The sequence below is a fragment of the Elgaria multicarinata genome, chromosome 21 (genome assembly GCF_023053635.1).
Source record: "Elgaria multicarinata webbii isolate HBS135686 ecotype San Diego chromosome 21, rElgMul1.1.pri, whole genome shotgun sequence".
In the NCBI taxonomy this organism is placed as follows: Eukaryota; Metazoa; Chordata; class Lepidosauria; order Squamata; family Anguidae; genus Elgaria; species Elgaria multicarinata.
This window is the reverse complement of record NC_086191.1, coordinates 9754372-9779117: the sequence shown is the minus strand read 5'-3', so window position 1 is coordinate 9779117 and position 24746 is coordinate 9754372. Positions and strand designations below refer to the sequence as shown.

Sequence of the window (24746 nt, the reverse complement as noted above, 5' to 3'; positions counted from 1 at the left end):
TAGTAGCCATAGACAGCCTTCTCCTCCAGGAATTTATCCACTCCCTTTCTAAAGCCATCCCAATTGGTGGCCATCACTAAATCTTGTGCAGTTTGACTGTGCTGTGTGAAGAAGCCCTTCCTTTGACTTGTCCTGAATCTCCCACCCATCAGCTCCATGGGATGACCCCTATTGGGTTCTAGTATTGTGAGAGAAGGAGAAAAATGTCCCCCACAACAAGGATACGCACAGCAGCAAGAGCCCTGCTAGTAAAACAATCTCAAAGAAAGGAAGGGACGATCGGAACACCACCCCAAGCTAACCTCTTGGTGTCTGAAGCAACATAAGGAACACTCCGGAAGCAGGAGATGCATCCACACACACAGAGTCCCCTGGGTTACTCCTTGCACACGGAGCTCATGTACAAGGGACTCATACGTTCACGTGCTCATGGAGAGACAGCACCACATGGTGAGCAAGCATGAACAGGCATGATGCACCAATCCTTCACACAGCCTCACACGTGCCACAAGAACTGGTTGCACAAGGCGGATCGGAAGAGTCATGCGCGAAGACGTCAGCACGGCAACGCAGGCACAGCACGACAATCCTTTTCGAAAGAGAGCAGTTAGGTGCCGGGGAAGAGGCAGGCACATGAAATATTCTCACAACGTGTGGAGACACACCTACCCGAGTATCTGTGGGCCTTGTGAGCTTACAGAGGAGAAGAAGGAGGAGGAGGAGGAGGAGGAGGAGAAGAAGAAGAAGAAGGAGGAGGAGGAGGAGGGAGGGGAGGAGGAGGGGGAGGAGAAGGAGAAGAGATCAGGGTCTCTATGGCTAATGATAGCATCTGTAGAAAATAGAATGGGGCTTGTGATATAGAAAAGTTGGAGGAAGAAGAAAGAAAGAAGAAGAAAGGAGGAAAGGAAGGGAGGGAGGAAGAAAAAGAAAGAAAGAGAAGAAAGAAAAGCAAGAGGCCTCTGCCCCAACAAGCCTACAGTCTAAAGTTTGACTGATTGGAAAACAATAGAGCAAAAGCAGAGAATGGAGGAATCTTCACCAACAATTTAAAAGAGAAAAGTCAGTGCTCCCCAGATATTTTGGACTAAAACTCCTATAAGATAGTCCCCCCAAAATCTGGAGGGCACCTAGTTGGCTTGGACGTTATTACATTAGGAACGCTGGGAGCCGGTCCTCATAACATTCCTCAAAACCTGCATGTTTCCTTTCCAAGCTGAAGACCCCAACCCAAATTTGGAAAAAACAGCAGCCTCCCCCCCCCCCCACAAGCTACATAGATCCCAAATCCTGAGATTTTGGACTGATTTGGAATGTGTGAGTTTTGGGTTCCAGCTCTTCCTATCTCTCTTTTTCTTTTCATCTCTTTCCCCTTAATCCCAGAGCAAACAACACACCTGAGTGTTGCAACTTTAAACCTTGGTTTTAATAATATAGGGTGGAGGCATGTGTGTGTGTGTGTGGGGGGGGGAGGTATTCCCTTAACTAATCAGACCCACTCACAGATAAGCCTGCCCGCCCGACCCTCACCACGGCATCAGGCCTTCCCAGCAAACTCTGTTGTTCCCAAGACATTTTGCTATAAAAAAGAAAGAAAAACACACAGCAATTTTCTCCCTATTCAACGCCTGTGCACAACCGTCTAATTTGCAAAGCAAAAACAAACCAAACATGATTGTTTTGTTATTGATGAGTGATAGGAAGAATCTAGTGCAACAGAGCAGCTGAGTTTGCCACAGTGCTGGCAAAACAGCGTCAAATGTATTTTGAAACCTGTGCAAACGGGCTTCTATCTGTCGAGGGGAATTTCGATACGATGGGGGTGCAACGATGCTAGGATTTCTAACGCGCTCTCTCTGTGTGCGTGTGTGTTTAATTGGACGTGTGTGTGTGCTTTAAATTGTTGTTATGGACAAACAAACAAACCAATGGTGAATCATGCGCTGGAAACCCACTATATGTGAACCAGCGGTGCGGCTGGGCGAACGTGCAATGTTGTGACTTGCTGAAGTTTCACAAATTCCTCCTTGAAGTTCGCTTCGCGGTCCAAGATCCCAGGTTTTTGGTGCTTGCTTGAGGCAAGATGACTGAAAAACAGTCTGTGCATGATGGGAGCATCTTTTGACTTCACATGTTTTGTTTTGTTTTACTTAATTAGAAATCCTGGGGTGCCCTGTCTTTTTTGTCCATAAAATGGGATTCATGGTGCATTAAAATATCCAGCCAGGAGGGAAAAAGATAAGACCCCCAACAAGAACAGCATTATCAAACTATCTGTGGGGTGCAGTGAGTCTAAATTTATCCATAGATTGTCCAGGCCGACCAAGTTTTGAGAGTGCACTGTTTTGACCTGTCACCTATACCTGAACGAAAATGGGGCGGCAATTGCTCACCCAAACGGTCCTCTTTATCTAGGCTGCATTTCCAAGCAACCTGTCTTTCACTAGTTCAAAGAAACTACCTTTGATCTGGAACGGTTCGAATGACCCAGTCAACCCACTCGGGAGAAGAAGGTGGTTTATTCGAAGGCTTGATTAATGATCTATGCAAAATAAATAAATAAAAAAGAACAACACGACTGCTCTCTCAAAGCAGAAAGCTAGCTCATCAGGGAGAAAGGTTCTAGCCCAGCCTGCTGGGCTAGCTTCCTGCTTGCGGGGAGCTGGCTTCATTTCCCCCTTCCATTGTGCTTTGAGCATTGCAAATCATCCAAAGCTGCCAGAGCCATTGTACAAACCCTGGGTCTCTACTACTGCTTCAGTCTCCTGCATGCGTTGGTAACAATGGATTCCTCAGAGGGATTCAACACGTCAGGCTCTCCTTACCGGCACGGAGACACGCTGGTTCCAAACACCAATCCATTCTCGTTTAAACAGCTGCCTGAGAGAGAGAGAAAGGAATAACTCCTTGATGCGTCTGCAAAACAACTTTACTCTTGTTTATCGCATAATGATGCATTGATTGTGGGTAATGTTGCATGCCCGACACGGAGAGGGCAGCGCAAAAGAGAGACACACACACACCAGACAGCAGGCCGTGGTAAACCGATTCCCCCTTAGCGACGGAGAGCAACTACCTTAGCAAATGACTCTCGTGCCAGATCTGCAAGTCTGGAAGTGTCACTCAGTGGGAGAGTGCATGTTTCGCATGCAGAGGGTCCTGGGTTCGGAATCTGCCATCTCACTGTGACGAGAAAGGAGCAGATCTGTTTTTTGTTGGGGTGGGGGGGAGGGTGGCTTCCCCAGCAAAGCGACCCCTGATGGCTCATCTCTATATCAGTGGACATTGGTGGGCCGCAGCTTGGAAGCAGACACGTTCTTTTCCTATAAAGCATTGCTCTGGGGCATTGTGGGAAATTGAAGTGGCAACTCCAAGCCGCCTAGCATCACCAGGGGCTCTGCCTAGGAGTGGGGTGACTCCGCCTTTGACCGTGGAAGCTGTGTGACACTGCACAGACATTACTCTGCCTGCATGCGTGGGTTAAAGGCAGACCTGTTGAATTTCTGCCTGGGCAGTCAGAGGGACAGGGCTCTGAAGAAGGAAAGAAAACATTTCTCTCTCTGTTGATTCGAATAGTCTCCTTGCAGCTGCCTTTCCCCCAACATGGAAACAAACTTTTTTGTGTCTCCTGCTGACCTCTTCCATCCAAGCGCGAAGGCTCCCGCCCACTTGGCCTCACAGCCACCCTTTCCTTTCTGGAGCGGTGTGGAAAGAACCCAGGTGTCCCCTGGGAGTCTTTCTTCACCCAGTGACCTTCCATAAAAGCAGGTGATAACAGGCTTGTCAGCTGGGAATTACACTCCTGAAGGTTTCTTTTCTCCACGTTCCGCATGTAGAGAGAAAAGCATGTGAGAGGGGAAATTTCGCTGCGGATGGCTTCCCAGAAATTGGGGAGAGAATTGGGGCTCCCCTTTGTGGGGGGCAGGGAAGAAAGCCAGAGAAAAGTTGAAACATAGAAGGCAGCACCCCCCAAAAACCCCAGCTTTCTTTTCCTGGCTCAACTCCAGGGGTGCGGCCATCCAGATGTTGTTGGACTACAATTCCCATCACTCTGAATCGCTGGGCATGCCGGCTGGGGCTAATGGGAATTGAAGGCCAACGTCATCAAGTCGGAACATGCTTTGAGATGGAATTTTGAGACTTTTGGCGATCTCAGGGGTTGTTGTTTTCTTTAGTTATTTATTTATGTTTCTTAACTGCCCAACGGCTGAAGCTCTCTGGCAGGTTCACCACCATTAAAACCACAAAATGCATCATAAAATACAGCGTGAAATGGAAAAGCTTAAAACTGGAACATAAAAGTCCAACCCAAACTAAAACCTGGCAGCAATGCAGAGACTGAAAAGTACAATGACAGATTTGAAGCAATGGAGCGAAAAGCCCAAAATACCTGGGGAAATAAAAAAGGTCTTCACCTGGCACCAGGAAGAGCACAACGTTGGTCCCAAACGAGCCCCTCTGGGAAGCTCATTGCACAACCGGGGTGCCACAGCAGAAAAGGCCCTGCTCCTCCTGGTAGCCACCTGCCTCACTTCCTTTGGCAGGGGCTCACGGAGAAGGACCCCTGAGGATGATCTTAGGGTCTGGGCAGGTACATATGGGAGGAGGCGAGCTTTCAGATAACCTGGCCCTGAGCCATTTAGGGCTTTGAATGTTAATATCAGCACTTTGAATCGGGCCAGGTTTTGCTGATCCGCGCAGCCCTTCCTGCACCCTACTCACAAATGCCCTGTGGAGTTGTTCATTGCATCCTGCTACTTCAGCTGCCTCTCACTCTGGCTGAGCAATAGGAAGGACAGGGAGGAAGAGGAGGAAGAGATACCAAGGCCGGCTTGCTCCCCACGTCTCGGCCGGACAAGCAAGCAGGTGAGAGCAATGATGAGGAAGAGGAGGACATGGAGGAAGAGCACCAGGGGACAATGATGGTGAAATGGTAGACTCAGAGACGGAGGGGGACAGGGAGGGTGTCTTGGCTCAAACTGGAAGTCACGCTCAGAACACACCATATAGCTTTTAAATTTCTTCTCTTATGGGAAAAGGAATCACAGGACTGCACCCCCACCACTGCCTGGATTGAAACGATGACTTATTGAGAGCTCCGGATCAATCGGGGATCGATTGATGACAATCAGAACGGCTGAGGGCGTTTTCTCGCCCTGTTATTTCTCCGTCTGTAGCTGAACGTTAACAGGGCCTTTTAACTGTTCATGATTCATTCGGCGCTGTTATTCACCCATCTGTTACGGGCATGTTATCTGGTGTTGCGTTCAGATCGGTTTTCCGAGCCACGCTTTGGCCAAACGGCCCCCGAACAGGTGAAGTTTGAAACAAAACAAGGCTAGAAAGGAGCGATCGTGCGCTGCCCAAGACCTCACAGTGCTCTGTGCATGGTGCGGCTGAAAACGGAGCATCCCGGGGACGTGTTTTGGGAGATCTCATATCCACCAGATACAAAACCCCTTCGTTCCTTCGACACGTCCCCAGAAAGGCCAAAAGTGTATGCCAGTCCTGGAGCAGGAATGCTTCGCTTTCGTCCCACTGGTGTCAGTGTGCGTGCGTGGCAATGACTCAGGATGAGGGCAGCTTCTTGAATTCCTAGCCTCCGTGGCCACAGAGAAGAACCTCCAAGGAGCAATGCCAATTTGGAGGCTCGACGGGTGAGCTCAGCGTTGTCAACCTGGTCACCAGGGGAGAGGTGAACCTCTGTTGCCTCGGCACGTCCACATCCGAGACGTAAACAGCAGAGGGCTTGTGAAAAGTGTGTTTGTGCTGAGCTCACGGTTGCATGGAGGGAATCTCGTGATGGACTTATTTATAGCTTATCTAGAGCGAGGGCAGTGCCCGCGTGAGGCGGCTGGCACAGGGCTGGCCGCGCAAGCAAGACGGCTGGTCAAAGGGCACGGTGGGCCGACGAGCGTTTTGGCACGGAGGCGTGAACGGTGCCAGGGCTCGGCAACAGGCTTGAAGGACACTCAGGGGTGGAAGGCAGAAAGAGTACTTCTAGGCATGTGCAGAGGGCATCACCTTTCCCACACCCCGAACAGAGCCCACACTACTTCTCCGGAGATCAGGGCTTCCGCGTCAGGGTGGCGACTCTTCAAGAGCTCCAGAATTTATTTTTAGGTCTATTTTTTAAAAAATAGGGTACCTCTAGGCATGGGCAAAGTGCACCCCTCTCCTCACAAACTCAAGCGAGCCCACAACTGGATGTCAGGGCTTCTGTGTCAAAGCAGTACCTCATTTGCATCAAGTATAAGAACCCCAGAACCTCTTTCTTATGTATTGATTTCTTCTCTTGCTTTTTTGAAAAACTATTTTAGGGTGAGCAACATCCGGGGATCAGGAGTGGGGGTGCATTGCCCCCCCCCGGAAACCACCAGGGGCCATCCGCTCAAGCCCTCAGCGAAATTGCCACCACTGCCACCGAATTTCCCATGGCGATGGCAAAACAGGCAAGGAATTTCGCCGGGAAGCTAGGTGCCCAGGAGGCTTCTGGGGTGTGTGATTCTGATTATAAAATTGCCCCTTTTGGTCGCCAAACTTGGCACAGCCAGGAGGTGGGGTGTGTGTGTATGCAGGCGCAAAAACAGCCATTGTGCCACTCACAATGGGGGTCAAACCCTTTTTTATCACTATTTCACGGCACACTCTGTGTTCCCCAAGCCCCACAGAATGCACCCTTTCCTGAACTAGCCCACCACGTCCCCTCCCTGCTTCCTAAATCTCTCCCCAACCCATTGCACCAACATTCACCTCTCTCTCCTCGCTGCCCGTCTCGCCCTCCCCAACCCCGATTGCAGACTCCCTGGGGCAGAGACCACGCCGCCCAACACCTCCGTTTCCCCGGGAAACAACTCTTGGCGGCCACCCCACACAGCCAAGCTGCTGTTTTGCCCCTTGCAGCCACCACCCTCGCCCAGGGCGCACGGTGAGGAGGAGCCGCACCCACAGGCCTACACAGGTCGCGGCGGCGGCTGGCACAGACTTTGACCCAGGGAATGGGATTTCCCCCGCCCCCTGGCAAGCTGGGGATCCTGGGGGAGGCAGTAGAGATGGGGGGGCTGTCCCTATCTCTGCCATAAATGTCCCTCCCCTCCTTGCTTGTCTGGGGGTCTGGGCAGGACCGCACCCTGCCGCTCGGCTGCGTTCACAAAACCTGCAAATCCGGTCTGCCAGACTTTTTCTCTACTCGGGCAGGCTGGGGCTTGTGCGGCGTTGGCATCCGCCGGTGTGTAAATCCAAAAGGGACCCAGGAGGAGCAGAGAGTGCAAGGGGTGTGTGAGCGTGCGTAGCTAGGAGCGTAAGTCCCCAGTTCAAATCTCGGCGCAAGAGGTACCCATGGACATAGCTCGGAGAAAGGCAAACTCTTCTTCTTCTGGGTCCGACAGTGGCAAAATATTAAAGGCCTGTTGAAAAAGAAAGAAAACCGGGACACGGGAGGTGGGATGGCCGGCTTTTTACAGCCCTCCCGAACCTGGCTCCCTCTAGCTGTTTTTGGAGAATAACTCCCATCAGCCCCAAATAGCCTTGCCAATGGTCTGGAAAGCTGGGCATTGTAGTCCAAAACAGGTCTATAGTATCTCGGAGGACCTGGGTGGAAACCTGAACAGGAGGGCCCTCCTGTTTGGAGACGAGGGCACGCCACACCAGGGTCGTTTTACGCAGAAGTAGCCCACCCCTGAAGATAGAGTCAAACAGCCGTGGAATGGCAGGGATGGGTGCTTGAGTCATAATACTGGCCTACCTTACAGGGTCATTGTACGCAGACATAGACAGCCTCTGGAGAGGAGAGTCAAATCATCGTGGTATGGCCGAGTCCTAATGCTGGCATGCCTTGCAAGCTCGTTGTACACAGAAGTAGACTGCCTCTGAAGATACAGTCAAATAGCTGAGAAAGGGCACGGCGGGTGCTTGAGTAACAATACTGGCATAACTTACAGGGTTGTTGTACGTAGAAATAAACAGCCTCCAGAGACGGGAATCAAGCCACTGCGGAACAGTGGATTGATAATACTGGCCTACCTTACAGGGTTGGATGCAGAAACAGGCAACCTCTAGAGATGGATGTCAAACAGGCAGTCAAAACACCAGCCTACCTTACAGGGTTGTCGTTCGCAAAAAGTAGACAGCCCACGGCAGCAGGTGATGAAAGAGAGACGCAGATTGCATTGACTGGAAATTTGCTGTGCCGGGGGTGGGGGGGGCAGTGAATGCAACTGAGCACGGATGGCAACCACGCGTGGTGATTCAAGGCAGCCGTGGGAGGGATTTCCAGGTTCATCCAGGCAGCTCCGGACAGACTTCATTAGATCCAGACTGTGACTCATCCTCAGCTGAGGAAGGTGGGCGAGGTGTTAGCCGGGCCATTGTCTCGCTGCTCAGAGGTGGGATATTCCAAAAGAGCATCACCCCCAGCCTGAGTTCAAGAGGAGACATTCAATGTTCCCTTAGTACAGGGCTGCAAAATCTCTGGCCTGGGGAGATTTTGAGCAGTGAATCCACTCCGGGTTTCAGTCAGAACCCATCCGAACTCTCAAGGAACACCATGGAGAGCTCCTTGAGAGTTCTGACTAAAACCCGGAGCGGATTTTCCGCCTCACTGGCACCGGAGCCACCAGCCTCCGCTGCCCACCTGAGCAGGGCTCCTCACAGCGTCACACCTCTTTCCCTGACCGCACTCCCTTCCCCCAGGCCATCCATCATCTGGTGGCCCGACAACCTTGAACCGGGTGCGAGTCCTGACATGGCCCGACTTTTTTGGCTGAGGGGGCAAAGGGGCGCTAGTTTTGCAGCCAACTAGCTTTAACGCAAAGGGACGCCTCACCTCTTTCAGCCAGAGTTCAGTTTTGGGGAAGCCCTTTGTGGTCATGGGGTAGTTGTGAGCACAAGAAGGAGAGGAGGGGTTGGATCAGGACACGGGATGCCGCTTCGGGGTCCTTGGAGGAAAGGCGGGATGTAAATGGCACAAGTAAATTTACGCAATCAATCAAGACAATCAATCAATCAAGACAATCAATCACACACAAAAATTATCAATCAATCAAGACTGGCTACTTGTTGTTTTTTCTCCACCTTTTATTTAATTTTTTTTTTAATAGACTAAGAGCAAGTATATGAAAATCGCCAGCCAAAAGCTCTTGGGGAGGGAGGAAGAAAACAAAAAAAACAAGGAGAAATAGCCCCCCCCCCAGTCCCGACCCGAAAAGGTCCTTTGTTTATTTTTTTGTCAATGTGGTTTTTGCCCTGACCACCCCCCACCCACCCCGGGAAGGAAAAAAAAGTGTCCGTGCGTCTTGCATAGGTCTGGTCTTCACAGAAGACAAAGGGGGAGGAAACGCCCCAACAAAACAAAAGATTCTGGCTTTGACGGGCAAACCGGTGCCCGCCCCGCACCCACCCACTACAAGAACGGTTTTATATAATCTATAGACACGGATAATGGAGCCTTCTCTCTGTACAGAACACATAAAGAGATATGTACAGGTACCCCCCGGGGTTAGGGCGAGGGTACCACCACGTGCCCCCTGCAGCCCGAGAGTCACTGGGAAACGGTGCCCCCCACCCCTCCAATCTCTGGCGTGGGCATTCCTGGAACTCTCCGAGGTGGGCACGGCTCTCCAAAATAAAATAAAATTGCCCAGCTGCGACGTTGCCAAGCCAGGAGGAGTTCTGGTAGAATGTCCGCTGCTCCGGAATTTGGCTGCCGGCCCTCTGCCCTGGGCGTCGGAAGAGACGAGCGAGAGGTCTATTGCTGTGGTGGTGGACACCTGTGGTCCTCTGGTGGATCGCCGGAGGTGGAGGCCCCGATTCCAGGGCGAATAGGAACGCCTTTCCAGGGGCATCAAAACCAACCCGCTCCCCCTCCAAAGTCCACGCGCCAGGCTGAAACTCCCTTCTGTCCCCAGAACAGGGCAGACGGGAAAGGCGAAAGAGACACAGAAGCAGTGGCAACGTTTTCCTTAGCTGGGGAGGGGGACGGAGATGGGAGGAGGGGGCGGCCTGGCCAAGAAAGTTCACTGTCCTCCAACTTCGGGCCGCCCGTCCTCCTCACCCCCCTCGCAACATCACGCCTCCCCCCCGCACCCCTTTTTAAATATACGTTTTGCCCTTTTCACGAACGCTGAGGAGGTCTCGGGCAGGACTGCGGGCCCGGGTGGGTTGGGATCGGATCGGCCCCCTTCCCACGGCGACCCACGCGGCTAGGAAGCCAAGAGCGTCATGAGGAAGAGGGCCGCGGCCACCGCCAGAGGCAAGTGTTCCCGTTTCGGACTGGTCCCGCTGATGCTTTTCTCCAGTTTGGGCATCTCGGGGTTAAAATTATCTGCAGGGAGGAGAGAGAAAGAGAGGAAGAGAAGGGGGAGGTCAAATGTGGGCGGCCAGGCGGGTGGCACCCCTCTTCCCCCAGCTTGCGCCTCCTGCTCAAAACGCCGCCCTTTCCCATGGCGCCTCCAAAATGGCGGGCAGCAAAGGCTTCTGGGTATGGGCAGGTGGAGGAGACAAACGCTACCGCAGCTTAGTGGCTTCACCCAGCCCACAAACGCGGCCTGAGTTCCGGAGAAGCTCTCGGCCTCTTCCGACAGAAGGGGAACTTGGGGGGGGGGGAGAGAAACACTCCTAATAGGGGATGCTAAACTTGGGGAAACGCCCCCACCCCCGCCTCCACCCCAGCCAAGGGCACTGTGGCGCTCACTCACCCAAATCCTCGATCTTCACCTCTGGGCCTATAGTGAACTGCGGGAGGGTCGGAACCGCTTTCTCCCCAGAGTGCGACGCTGTGGGCAGGAGATGGGGGGGGGGGGGAAGAGGGTTATGCCCGTGGTGGGGGAGAGAGGGCAGGGAACGTGCGCCCACCCTGCCTCCCTGCCATAGTTTCCCTCACTCTCCCCGACAGTTTGCTCTCCTTGGCTCTTAAAACAGGGGTGGCCAACCTCTTTTTGCCCGAGGGCCGAAGGTGATTGCGGAGAACGGCCCGCGTACCAGCAGTGGGCGGGGCCAAAGACAAAAGGGGTGTGGCCCAAACACCAGCATATGGTCCGTTACGGCTTTCGCCGCCAGGGACTCAGGCTGAGGAGCGGCATTTCGACCTTCTGAGAAGCCACAGCAAAGCCACCCCAATGATTGGTGGTTGGGGGGGAAGGGGCGTGGCCAGGAAAATGGGGGCATGGCCATCTGGGGAAGCCCAGACTGGAGCCCCAGGAGGTCTGGATTTGGCCCGCGTGCTTGAAGTTCGCCACCCCTGCCTTAAACCTGAAGCCCCTTTGGGAGAAAGAGATCAAAGAAGGTCACGAGGTCACATGACACAGAGCATGAGGTACAGGGGGTTGTGGGAAAGACAGTGGAGTATGTACAAGGCTGGCCACGGGCGGGAGCAAAAGAAGAGACGTGGGCACGAAATAAAAATCAAGCAGGCACACTTATGTGACCGTATCATTGAATGAATTATGGGGTGGCGTACCAAGTGCAAGTATGCGCAGGCACATGGAGGGGAGAATGACCGGGTGTGTAAGAGGAGCTATGTAGGCAAAAAAAACCAGTGAACTGAAAGCCCAAAGGGAAACAACAGGATTTCCTAGTGGTCAGAGTGGTGGCGTTCAGCACTTAGGCACACGTGGCTCCTGTGGCTCTTCATCCCTGGGCTTCTGGCTTTCCCTTCTACAGTGCCACATGATGCCGTGGGGACTGCTAAGACAGACGGCTTTATAAAGGGGATTCAAGAAAGAGCCAGTGTGGTGTAGTGGTTAGAGCGCTGGACTGAGATTCAGGATATTACTCGATTTTACATTTAAAATAAATGGTGATAATCTTAACCACTTTTGAATGTACAGAAGGAAAAAGCAGGAGGTAACATGTCTTAAAAAGGAAGTTTAAAACCTCACTGAACCCATGAGGACTAGCAGCTTGCTTTAGGGAAAAAATGAAGCTGTGAGAATGATGATTTTCAGTGACACAGAACAGGAGACACTCGAGAGGGGACCTTGGCACGGATGTGAATCGCACAGAGCCCTTTGGCAAGCGTTTTGCAAAGGGGGTGGGGGCGAGGATGTGCCCTGCGCACTCTGCACATGCCCGGAGCGGCGAGAGAGGAAAGGGAAAAGGCACTCACGAGAAGCGCAGCAGACGAAAACCTTCATTCGAAGGCAGGCCCAGCGGTGGTTGTGCGACGGAGTTGCTGGAAAGGAAACAGAGGAAGAGGTCAGCGTTTGCCCTGCCCACTCCACCACCGACAGTCAGCGGTGGAGCAGCCGCTTTGCGAACAGACGGGTACCGGGTTCGATCTCTGGCTAAAAGGATCTGGGAGCGGGGCGACCGCTAGTCTGAGCAGACCAGGCTTCCCCCACCTTGGGCCTTCCGGATGTGCTAGACAACAACTCAACTCCCACAGTCGCATTTCGACGCTGTGCTCCCGAAGTTCGTTAAGAATCAGCATTTAAGCAACGGCAACAGCAGCAGAAACGAAACCCTCCAAACAAGCCCCAAATCAATTGGAAAACACATGCAAACGGAACAGGGAAGGCAGAAGGGAACAGAAGGGGCTGACATGAGAGAGGGAGGTAACAGCATGGAATGCTGGGGCCACAACCGAAGGAGGCCCCGCTGCTTTTGGGGAGGCCAGCCTTGTGTTCAAAGAAGCTGTAACTTGCATTTGGGCCTGCCTGATGGGAGGGCGGAGGAGGCATTCAAACGAGTCCTTGGCGGGGTGGGGGGTGGGCGAATGCACATCATGAAGTGGTTCAGCCTTAGAACGCCTGTGATCGTGTGATTCTTTTCAATGAGGGCCAGCGTGGTGTTGCGATTAGAGTGTCACACTGGGACTCGAGAGATCTGGGTTCTAGTCCCTTTGGGCCACCCGCCGCCTCTCAGCCTGACCTACCTGGCAGGGTTGTTATGAGGATAAAATAGAAGAGGAGGACCTCGTAAGGCACTTTGCAAAAGGAAAAAAAGCAGGATAGCAATGTAAAGATCATAAAATAAAACGTGTAGCTCAGGCCCTGCACCAGAACTTAGTCAGGGGCGCCCCCTGGTGGACTTTAAGCACATGTTCAACTGGGAGTCCCCAGAGGTGTAAAAGGTATAGTAAAAGGGACCCGCACAGAATAATTTCCCAGTCCCCCACCCCAAAAGGGGGTGGAGAATCTGGGGCAGAATCTGGGCCGGTTTTCTGAATCCTTGCGGCATTAACAAGAGAGCTGCATCATTAACTGTTGCAGAACTAATAGCCCGTGGGAGATTTCTCCATGGCTTGGTCCCTACAAAGTGAGTAAACCATCCCAGCGTTGGAAGAGAGTCTACTTATACAGATTTCATAAACTCTGTTCCGTCTGTGTTATGTAGTTTGTCAGGTACCCTTTGTTTCATTGTCCACCCATGGGCGGAATCGTTTCCCCCCACCCCAATTTCCCGCATTTGCGCAAATTCACATTTGCAAAAACCCAATGCACATTTTCATGCATTAGCCTATGGGGTAAATGCGCCTTTTTGGTTGTTTTTTTTTAAAAAAGTGATGTATTTTTCTACGACTGAATTTGCGTAAAATTCCAAAGTAAAAAAAAAAGTCTGCAAATCCGTGGAAAAAGCCAGTCCGCTGTGGAATCCGCAGGCCGGATTCATAAAAACCTAAATGCAATTGATTTCATTATGGATTTCTCTGAATTCCCTACTTTGGGCTAGTTGCTGGCTCTCAGCCTATCCTACCTCCTAAGGTTGTTGTGAGGATAAAATGGAGAGGAAATGGACCGTGTAAGCCCCCTTGGATTGCTTGCAAGAGGAGAAAAAGGCAGGAAGGAAAAGTCATAATAAGACATTAACAAAAATGAATAAATGCAAAAAAAGAGAAAAGCTTCCATTGTGGTCCAGCTGAAAAGGGGGGGGGGTCAGAAGTCAGAAGCTCCCTCCCTTGATGCTCTTGCTGGGGGTGGAGAGATTCAGGGTGGGTGGGTTTCGGCAACCCTGCCTAAAATCCTGCAAGCCTGCTGTAATTCAAGGTGGTGCACAATGCCGTCCAAGCTCCAACTCACAGATGTAGTAATATTCGTGCCCGGCGTGGAACTCGTAGCCCAGTGAGAAGGCGCTGTAGCGCTGGAACTTCTCCGAGAACTTGATGGGGCTGTGCGGGGCGTGCGGGCGGTTGCACTCCCAGCGTTTGAAGCCCTGGCTGATGTCGCACATCCGGTAGCCTTCATGGTTGACCATGTAGAGGATGTACTGTTCCATGCGCCCCTCGGGCACCGAGGAGTTATAGTGCGGGCAGTAGATGTCCAGGTAGTCGTTGACGTTCACTTGGACGGTGTAGCCTTCCCGCCGCAAGCTGGAGGGAGAACAAGAAAGGCGAGTTAGGATGGAGACCCTCAGAGGACCGGTCCCAGGCTAAAGAGCGCCGCCCCTCACCACTTTTTCCACCCTCCTCCAAATTTAAATTTTAAATTGGCGAGGTCTGCATCCAAACACTATCCAACGCTCTGATAAAGTCATCTATAAAGCCTTACACAGCTTGGGACTACAATACCTGACGGAGCGCCTCTCCCGACGTGAACCTACCCGTACACTACGCTCAACATCTAAGGTCCTCCTCCGGGTCCCTACTCCCAGGGAAGCTCGGAGGATGGCAACAAGGGAGAGGGCCTTTTCAGTGGTGGCCCCCCAATTATGGAACGATCTCCCCGACGAGGCTCGCCTGGCGCCAACATTGTTACCTTTTCGGCGCCAGGTCAAGACTTTTCTCTTCTCCCAGGCAGTTAACAACATATGCTGAGTTTTTTTTAACTGACCCCAAGATAGTTGTTTTAAATGGATATTGTTGTTTTTATGCTTTTGATGGTTTTAAATTTTAGTATATTTGTTTTTAGTGTTCACTGTTTTTAACTTTTGTAAACCATCCAGAGAGCTTTGGATATATAAATGTAATAAATAAATACATAAATAAATCTTTCATCCCATATCTGTGAGGAGAAGCTGATTGCAGTCACTGCAGTGAGAGGCAGGAAAAAGGTAGATGAGTGAGAAAGAGCATGTGCAGAGCGTTCTCGGATTTGGCACTACGTGACTGCAAGCAGTGTCATTCCACGAATCTGAGAGTTAAGGGAAAGGAGTTACCCGATCAGTATGAGGGGTGCCCTCCAGACGGACTACAATGTCCATCAATGCCAGCCAGCATGGGAGTTACAGTCCAAGATGTCCAGAAGACATGGAAGTCTGGTTTAACGTGACAATTTATTATTATTTATTATATTTATTTATGTATTACCTTTCTAATCTGTCCAAGAACTAAAATTCTCCAGGTAGATTGCAAATGGTTAAAAAACTAAAACGCCAGAGAAGACGTAAAAACATAAAATGTAATACAAATATTTAAGAGAATAAAACACAGTAGACGGCAAAATAAATAAATAAACAGCACAGGAATTGGTAAAATAAATAGGTTGGATTATTCTGGTGCCCTTTTTAATTGCAGTTTAATATACAGCATTGAATATAAATTGGGGGGGGTGGAGAGAAAATGTGGGATTGCCCCGCAGGGTGCAAGGCCCTGCCTCTTTAGAAATTGAAGACACGCCATGTCCTAAAATGTAAATTAAATATTGCAAAATTTCCCCGGGAGTCTGAATTCGCATCCAAGATCTCCTCTCGGCACCCCTGCTTGACCAAGCCGAAAGCGGATACAAACCCCAGTTCTCTCCCCACTTCGACCCCCTCCCCAGCATCCTCTGTCAGTGGCGAGAAATTGGGGTACCAGTTCCCCAACCAGTCACACTTGTACTCCACCAGGCTGTAGTATCAGGAGATGGCCACTAGAGGCCGCAGAACACAAGAGATCAAAATGGCCGTTATTCCACCTTCTTCTCTAAATAGGACTAAAACAGCCATTCATTTCAATGGGACGTGCGCCCCAGACCTCTCTGGGGACCGCCCTCCATAGACCAGATTAACAAGACTCCCCAAACCAGGGCTGCATCTATGCTGCATGATCCTGCTGGAGCGCAGCCAGCGAAATTGAATGCTGGAGTTTTACGACACATGTTTGGTTATAAACCCACCACGTTTCTAGCCCTCATGGTTGCAAAAATTTGGTGTGAAGACGCCGTTTGGCGAAATCTCAGAAGCTGAGCTTGTTCAGAAGTTGAACAAGCCCGCCGGCGAAACCAGAATTGAAATGATGCACGGCTAAGAGAAGTTATTTAAACGAGCTCAATTTGCATGATATATACACATTTTGGGGGGCGGGCGGGGGAAGAAATAGAAATTAAATTGTCCGGGTTCCAGGTTCAAATCTCCACTTAGCTGTAAAGCTCAGTAGGCATCCTGGAATCTCTCTCTCTCTCTCTCTCTCTCTCTCTCTCTCTCTCTCAGCCAATCCTATCTCACAGGGCTGTTGTGTGGGGAAAAGGGGAAATCATGTATAGTGTCCTTAGCCAGCCCCTGACAACCTGGGCCCCTCCAGATGTTTTGGACTACAACTCACATCACCCCTATGTTGGCTGATGGGAATTATAGTCCAAAACATCCGGAGGCCCACAGGTTGGCAGACGTTGCCCCTAGGAGCTGGTATGAAATAGGAAAGGAATACAAATAAATAAAGTATTTTCAAGCGCATAGTGAACACAAAATCCAGGTCGAAATTCCCCCCTTCAGGTGGTTGCCTTTGTGTGTCCACGGGCCTGCAGCAGCATCTACAAGCAACCTATTTTCTGACCTCTCCAGCCACAACCACCCATTGAAGGGCCATCAAGCTAGAACAATTAAAATGTTAAAAAACCAACAACAACACCGTCAGTTAAATAAATAACCAAATAAAAAAAGCCTGCCAATGTCCCCCCCCCCCGCCCCTTGAAAAGATCACGTAGATGGTATCTGGTTCATGGCTTAGGAAAAGAGAAGGACTGGATGGACAGTTTTGTTTGAAATTTTTGTTCTCGCTTTTATAATAAATAGTAACAACCGAGCCAGGCCCTGCGCAACCCGCCGTGTCGCAGATTTCTCGTACATAACTAACAGGAGTGAGTCTAAAGCCACCGGGCATTCGTGCCGACGTTGACTGACAGTGCGCGAGATCGGACCGGACAGCCGCAGTCGTCTTCCGCGCGCCTGGAACAGACGCGGCCCGTGCGTGTCGGGCTGGCAAGAGTTCGGCGGCCCTTCGGAGCCAGCCGTTCCCCCGCCCCTGGTGACCCCTCCGATCCTCCTCTCCGGCTCAGACGGACCTGCTCGCTCTTGTGGGGGGGTCGCATCTCTAGCCTGTAGCAAATCAGGGGTGGTGGGGCGCTGAACATGAGCTGGCCACAGATGTGCGTGAAATGTCAGCACGCCTGTGCCGCCACTGCATCTGATGGATTGATTTTTGATTGGAGACGGTAACTTACGTTTGGTTCTGAGGGATGGGGGCCTTCTATTCCCACCCCCACTCCACTCCGGTCAAAATGACGCAAATCCCTGTATTAGGGTGACCCTATGAAAAGGAGGACAGGGCTCCAGTATCTTTAACAGTTGCATAGAAAAGGGCATTTCAGCAGGTGTCATTTGTATATATGGAGAACCTGGTGAAATTCCCTCTTCAACACAACAGTTAAAGTGCAGGAGCTATACTAGAGTGACCAGATTTAAAAGAGGGCAGCTTTAACTGTTGTGATGAAAAGGAAATTTCACCAGGTTCTCCATATATACAAATGACACCTGCTGAAATTCCCTTTTCTATGCAACTGTTAAAGATACAGGAGCTCTGTCCTCCTTTTCATAGGGTCACCCTACCCTGTATAAAACATTGATTCTGATTATGCTAACTCTGGGGAGGGGAATAGAGTTATGCAGGCCTTGCAGTCAGAGTGTCCAGTTCAGCGATGTTTTTTTCCGCCGACCTATCGAGCCCTGATTTATGCCATGAGGACTAGAAACTCGGGGTTTTACCGCCAAAGAGGGGGAATTCTTCTGAACGGTTGATTTGATGTGCAATACCAAAATGCGGTGTCTCTCTTAGTATTTTGCTGGGGAGTGCAGTACAAAAAAGAACTGTTTTTAAGTATAGGGGTTTCTCTGGGGCTATGGAGGGGTGTGTGTGCAGGGGGAGAACACCTCCCTTTCCACATGTGAAAGTAGGATGCTAGTGACCATCAGTAAATGGTTACTAGCTGTTTAGTTAGGGCTTCTGGGAGACTAGGTTGGAAATCCGTCCTTAATGGACACATTCTGTGTTCTGATGGTTCACACGACCCGTCCCGAAAGGGCTGCTCTATGAACCTGCCCGGTCACTTAAGATCATGATCTGGGGACATTTCAGATACTGGTGCAGTTTCTGTTGGCTTCTCTGTGTGTTTTTAGGCTGATTTTGAGTTTCTATGTGTGTTTTTAAATCTTGTGGGTTTTTATTTAAAAAAACGTAAACTCTTTTGTTTTGGAACACAAGATTCCTCAATGCCTTGCAAAGGACACAAATGAAACAATCTAAGGTGGGGATACAAATGTAACAAGAAAATAAAAATAAATAAACAAAGTGATCACGTTCAACAGCCGTGGAATGCTGACGGCCGACTGGAAAGAAAAATGGGACTCTGGAAGAAGACGTGGCCGGCGTCCTGAACAGGAGCACACCTGCGAGGAGGTGAGGGCGTGCTGCAACCTTTTGTCGCAGGTGCTCCCCTTATAAAAATAAAATTATTTTTAAAAAAGAGACTAAAAAGGGGTCAGGAATCTGTTGCCCGCTGTGACCGATCTCATGTATTTCTGGGGCAGGAAGTCCAGTTTCTAGCCCGGTGTGACCTCAGCTGTTTACTCCATTTCTAAATCCATGGGTGGCGAGAAGGAGATGCCGGAATGCCACCTGCGACCCGGAATTCCCCGGGCAGCCTTTTTTGCCAAAGCTGGCCTGGGGATGGCTGGGCAGGCAGGCCTCCTGTTGTAAGCCAAATCTCCAGAGGTCGCACGAAAGACAGAGCCGTTCCAGTGTCGTCCCCTGGTGCTGGGTTTTCCCCCTTCCAAGTGCCCAGTTGCGACAGGACGAGGGGGGGGGGACCTTGGTGTTTGGGGAGGGTGCCAGGGGTCCCCAGAGGCGGGGATTTACTCAGTGCCAACTCTTCTCTCTGGACGCTGCTGCCACCCAGCAGAAAGAGAGAGAGAAAACACGTGCCACGGCTCCAAGAGATGCTAATTGCATCCCACTGATCAATTAAGGCATCCTTGCCAACGAGCAAAAGCAGGCAATGGTGGGGGCGGAAGGCCGAGCTGAGCACGGCGTAACAGACACCACTGAGGGAGCAGGGCTGAAAACGGGGAGCTCCCCTCGGTCCTCCTTCTGCCTGTTTCCTTCTTCCAAGGTGGGTACGAGGAGACCAGCCATCAGCTGGCCCAAATCGCGCCACAGACACAGAAAAGCGGCAGAAAATTCTGCCTCTGTCTGTCTGAATTCCCTCTCTCCCACCCCTCTATTCTGCCAATGGGTTTGGGGCCTAGTTACAGCCAAACAGGGTCAGGACTGTACCACTTTGGGGGAAGGGCTCATGGTCCTCTGTACAAAACCATTCCTTGCACGTTCTAGCCTTGCCTCCACCCTGAGCTGCTAGCGGTCTACATGCAAGGAATGTCTGATGCTGGAAGGAGCATTCCATCACACGTGTGTCCCCTATGGCAGTAGTTCCCAATTAGCTAAGTACTGCAGACCCCTTGTTTTTCAAATGCCAAGCCATGGACCCCCTACTTTTGAAAAAATTGTTATCTCTATGGTAGTTACCTGGGAGAAGCAATTTTTTGGAGAAAATAAGAGGTAGCCCCTCATAAGAAAAGGATTTTAGGTATACTAAAAACAGACCATAAAATTTGTGATATTTGTGATATTACCACGCAAAAATGACAATGATTTAGTTAGAAATATAAAGACGAATTTAATTTTACTAAAGTCTAGTTTACAATTGAACAAATTGCGTCATGTCTAGCAGCTACTAAACCGAAATGTGATGGGAGAAATCATGCCTCTTTTTGTCTTGAACAATCCCTTCCACATCCAGTTCAATATTTCCTACTTTTAATCTCAAATCTGGATCAACATCGAGCTCATTTCTATGCTTGTTCTTCATATAACAAAATATCGAAAATGTTTGTTCACAAAGATATGTGGAACAAAAGGGAACTAGATGTTTCAAAGCTTTTTCACCTAACTTCTTATAACCAGGAGAAACCTTCACCCAGAATTGGTCCAGTCTATATTCTTGGGGAAATGATTTCAATGAACCATCACGAGTCACGTCTACAAGTGCATCTTGCTCTTCCGCAGACAGAGTTGTTAGTTGTACATCACCACATTCAAAAGGATTCCTTCTCCGTGAGTTTTCAGGATTAGGTGCAGGGAAGTCATCTCTGAAGCTAGTCGCTAAATCACACAGGTGCTCAGTGATGTTATATTTTACTTCTGGTAGGAATTCATCATCAGTGGACTCCAGAAATGAATGGTGAATATGTAAATGGTGCCATGGACCCCCTGGGTGAGTTACGCAAACCTCCTGGGATCCGTGGACCACCAATTGGGAACCACTGCCCTAAGGTATGTCATCTATTTTGATGATATTGGAGCTCTGGATGGAGAGAGGTCAAAAGGTAGACCTCAACTCCCACCTGCCCCGGCCAGGATGGTCAATGGTGCTGGGCGACAAAGCACCAGCCCCCAGAGGCAGCTGTCCCACCACGGCTGGAAACAGGACACTGGGTCAGATGGTCCATTTTGGCCCAATCGAGCGGGGCTCTTCTTGTGTCCTGAAGTTACCCTTGCCAGATAATATCCCCATTTTCCGAGAGCCTCTGCAACCCGCACGAGCGTCCGTGCGGATCTCCCGAACCCACAACCGAATTTAAAAGACTCCTCCGATTTCTACACGCCTCGCGGCAGCCGTGGACTTTTGAAGTCTCTCGCTCTGCCACCTCCGCTGCCCCAGTGGCGAGGGAAGTTACCCCAGGGCGTTGGATGGCGGGGTGGATCCACCGGCCGCAGGGATCTTGCAGGGTTTGTGTCCATTTGGAGTGTGGAGCAATTGTAGCCAGACACTCGGCAGAGAGAGGCAATCCCTGCTCTTCCCACTTTCTCCGCTACCCCTGCCAGCTAATCCTGTTACCCGTTAATGCTGTAAAAGGCCGCCCCCGGGGGAGCTTCCATTACGTTGATCCCGCGCCACGAGTCCCCTCTGATCTGCTCCGGGGAGGCCCCGGCGTCGTCTAATCCAGGCTGATTGGGAGCCCGGCTTTGATAATCCTGACAGGCTGATACGCCGCACACTGACACCCCCCCCCCCAGATCTGCCAATTAATTACCAACGGTTTCTGTGCTGCCATAGGAAGACAACAGCATGGCAAAACAGACGACGGCCGGCAGCAGGACGGAGTCCTTTGCGTTGCTGAGGGGCTCCGCCAGAAGCAGCATCCAAGATATGAGATAACAGAGGGCCTCTGAAAGCCAAGAGACCGGATACCCCTCGGTGCTCTGATTGTTGAATTTCCAGCAGCAACTCTTGTCTGTCCTCTGTCGGTGACAGAACACAGGGCCAAGATGGATCTTACTGAAGGACCTGGCAAACGTGTGCTCCCCACACAGGCCCAACGACAACAGCCATTAAGTAGAACCCCCAGGTTCGGAGAAAGTGTACCTCTGAATGCCTGGTGTTCGGGGTCACAGCAAAACTGACGCTGGAAACCAGGACTTCCTAAGACTTTGGAGGCACATGATAACATAGACACCCCTCCTTCCATGCCGCCATTGCACATGAACGGTCCACCACACTAGGGTGCTAGGAAGCCATGGGCAAGTCTACACACACACACACACACACACACACACACATTTCTGCAATCTCTCCTCCCGCCAGCCTGTCACTCCTCCAACTTTCCAACGCAACGAGCAAAGCAGCTGCATGCCCATATTGGAATCGCAAATCTTGCCAGAGTGACGGACAACCTGTCTCTCCGGTTTCCTTTTATGCAAAAGACGGGAGCCATGCTGTGATGCATGGAGGGGGTGGAATGAGCACAGAGTCTACCGTATCCGGGAGACAGAAGGAAAAAGGGAATTATTATTATTATTATATTTACTTATATTCTGCCTTTTCCCCAATACTGGGACTCAAGGCAGTTGGAAAAGCACTCGGGAGGATCTGGGGTTATTCGATACACGATACCTCTCTTTAACCCCTACCGTTCCCCTTCCCTGACTTAATAGCACCCTTCTAGGGTAGGATTCATGCGCACCTTAGCTGTGGCGGAACCTGCACATGTACAATCATTGCATGGCACAAGTGACGCATAAGCTAGCATGTGCACGGAGCATCTGGAGAAAAACGATCCAAGATTCCAATCCCTGTTTGACAGAAGGTACCCAAAAACGTTTCTCTCCCCAAATGGCGGTAGTTCCCCACCAACTAACAGCGCAAGATCTGCAGTGCTACACGATGCATTTATGTTTGAAGCACACAGTTCCCTCCCCAACTTCACTCCCTACCTCTTTCCTGTCCCTGCAGGGGCCAGTCTTTTGTGGCTTACGCTATAAAACCCACCGCATTTCAAAATTACAGAACAGAATGGGATCCATACGGCCTCTGTAAAATTTGGCAACGGGAGGCGTTTGCGATCAATGGCCTATTCCATGGAAGTTTTAAAAAAAAAATCGATAAAAGTTTACCGGAAAAAAATGAAAGAAAGAAAACCCCAAGAGGGAATTGGGAAGAAAAGGTTTGCAGCTGGAATAAATTCAGGCCTGTGCAAATCTGTTTCCACAGGTATTATTTGAGTAATAGCTGGAAATCATGTGTATCGCTTAGAGCAATAGCCATCAATGTTTTAGACCTGGGACCAGGTTTTAGAAGCATGAATTTTAATGAATTTAATTAAAACGAGACCTACTGTTTAATTTTCTTGACCGTACGTTTGCATGGGGGGTGGGGGTGGGGGTTAGTGCTGCTGTTATAACCTGGTTTAGATCAGTCCTTCACCTGTTGATGCAGGCGTCTTTGGATCTGAGTACCAAATTTCATTTCGGAGACGCTTTCAGGAAAGGGGGCGTGGCCAGGGAAGGGGTGTGGCTACTTGGGGCCACTTGGAAAGCCAGATTTGCCCTCCGCACCAGAAGTCCCCACCCCCACCCCCGCTGAAGCATGTTCCAAACCATGAGCAGGAGACAAATAGCTTAGATCCCTCAAGAACTCTGCAAGCGCTCAGAGACCTGATTTCCGCTCACCGCTTCCACGCAAACTAGGCCTCAGCCGGGGCAAACCCTGCAGGTTCTCTGGCTACCACCAGTTGGACCGGGCAACGAGGCAGCCGGCGGGCGGCACACCCAGAAGATCAAGGTGCGACCAGCCAAACCGCTCCAGAGCGAAACCTTCCACCTCTCCACACCAGCTGTCTTTGAAGTGGAGTGAACGCAGCCATTTATTAAAGGGGAGGGGTGGCGAAAGGGCAGAGCTGAACCAGGGAGAGGCCGGGCAAGGCTGCAATTAATCCAGGCGATTCTACTTGCCCCGGATCCAACCTGGGGCTGCCCTCCCCGCTGCACCCAACCCAGGGCAATCCCTACAAGTCCCACCCCACTGGGGCAGAGTCCAATTTTCTGGAACAAGGCTCTGCTCTCCACCTGCAACTCACGCCTGGGAATAATCCCAGGTATTTAGCTGCCTGACAGGTTCGTACCTGTCTGGATTAGGCAAGAGAAACACGGGAAGACGCCAAGTCAGGTCATGGGACCAGCTAAGCTCAGCTTTTCCCAACCAGGCACCCTTCAGATGGTATGGGACTACAAATCCCATACCTGGTTGGGGGACGCTGGGATTTATTCAGAGATTCTCTCGCCAGCAACATCCAGCCAGGTAACATCGGAGCCAGCTGGGACATAGCCTCATTCACGGCGCTGGTTCCTCCTAGCAGCTGGGAATATAGAGGTAGACTGCGACAGGACAGGGAGGCTCGGTTTAGCTCTCATGACTAGCAGCCATCATGGGGCTTCCTCCATGGTTCTGTCTAATCAGCTTTCAAAACACGGGTGTTAAGCCTCAGCCCTGGCGGCCAAACCAAGCCGTCCTTGGGGGACAAATCCAGACCCCTGGATTCCCTCGAGGGCCACGCCCCCTTCCCCTGGCCACTGGCTCCGCCCACCACTGGAATGCGGCCCCCGAGAGCTCCTCCAGCACTGAGGTTCTGTATCCCTGATTTAAATGCTATCTCAGCCGGTGGCTTCAGGCACAGCTACGTAGCAGCGTCTTCCATCGGTCAAGTATTGCGGAGACTGTGTGAAGGGCTCCCTTTGGGCAGTACATTGCCCCCCACTGGGACTTCCGTGTGTCCAGTCTCAGGTCTGCACCAGCTTCGGACCTGGGTGCAGATCACCAGCTACGGAGCGTGACCTGTTGTGGCTTGTGGTTCTCCCATTTTTGAAAGTCTCAGGGCAAGGGGTCAAGTCAGGGGATTTGCAGTCCGTTCCATTGCCCCACTCTTTCTTAGGCAGCTTGGCAGGTCATATGCTGAGCCTGGCCCGCTCGGGGATTTCGCACCCAGTTCCCTGACACGGGGTTCGAAAAGGGGCGGGCGCAGCAGTGCAGCAAGGCTGTGCCGGAGCCCTGTTGCAGTGAGTTCTGATGCTGCCTCCCAGGACATCGCCTGCACCTCTCCACAGGGAAGCAGTGGCAGCAGGCCGAAATTAAACAGGCACGGCTGCGCCTTGCTGCCTTGCACTGTGAAGCAGCAGGCAGAAATTCAACAGAGCAGCAGCTCCCCCTCTTCCTTCCTTCCCCTCGGTG

General features: G+C 51.2%; 1 protein-coding gene across 2 annotated transcripts in view; it reads right to left on the bottom strand.

The window, feature by feature from the left end:
• Positions 1-9069: 9069 nt before the first annotated feature.
• EFNA3 (ephrin A3) overlaps positions 9070-24746 on the bottom strand; it is a 41455-nt gene continuing 25778 nt past the window's right edge. Inside the window, exons 2-5 of one of the 2 annotated variants that reach the window (XM_063145594.1) lie at positions 14013-14302; positions 12101-12166; positions 10692-10769; positions 9070-10318 (exon numbers count right to left, since the gene is read on the bottom strand). In XM_063145594.1, coding sequence (XP_063001664.1) covers positions 10197-10318; positions 10692-10769; positions 12101-12166; positions 14013-14302 — 556 coding nt within the window. In that variant the 3' untranslated portion in view covers positions 9070-10196. The remainder of the gene's footprint in view (positions 10319-10691; positions 10770-12100; positions 12167-14012; positions 14303-24746) is intronic. The other variant, XM_063145595.1, reaches the window with a different exon arrangement.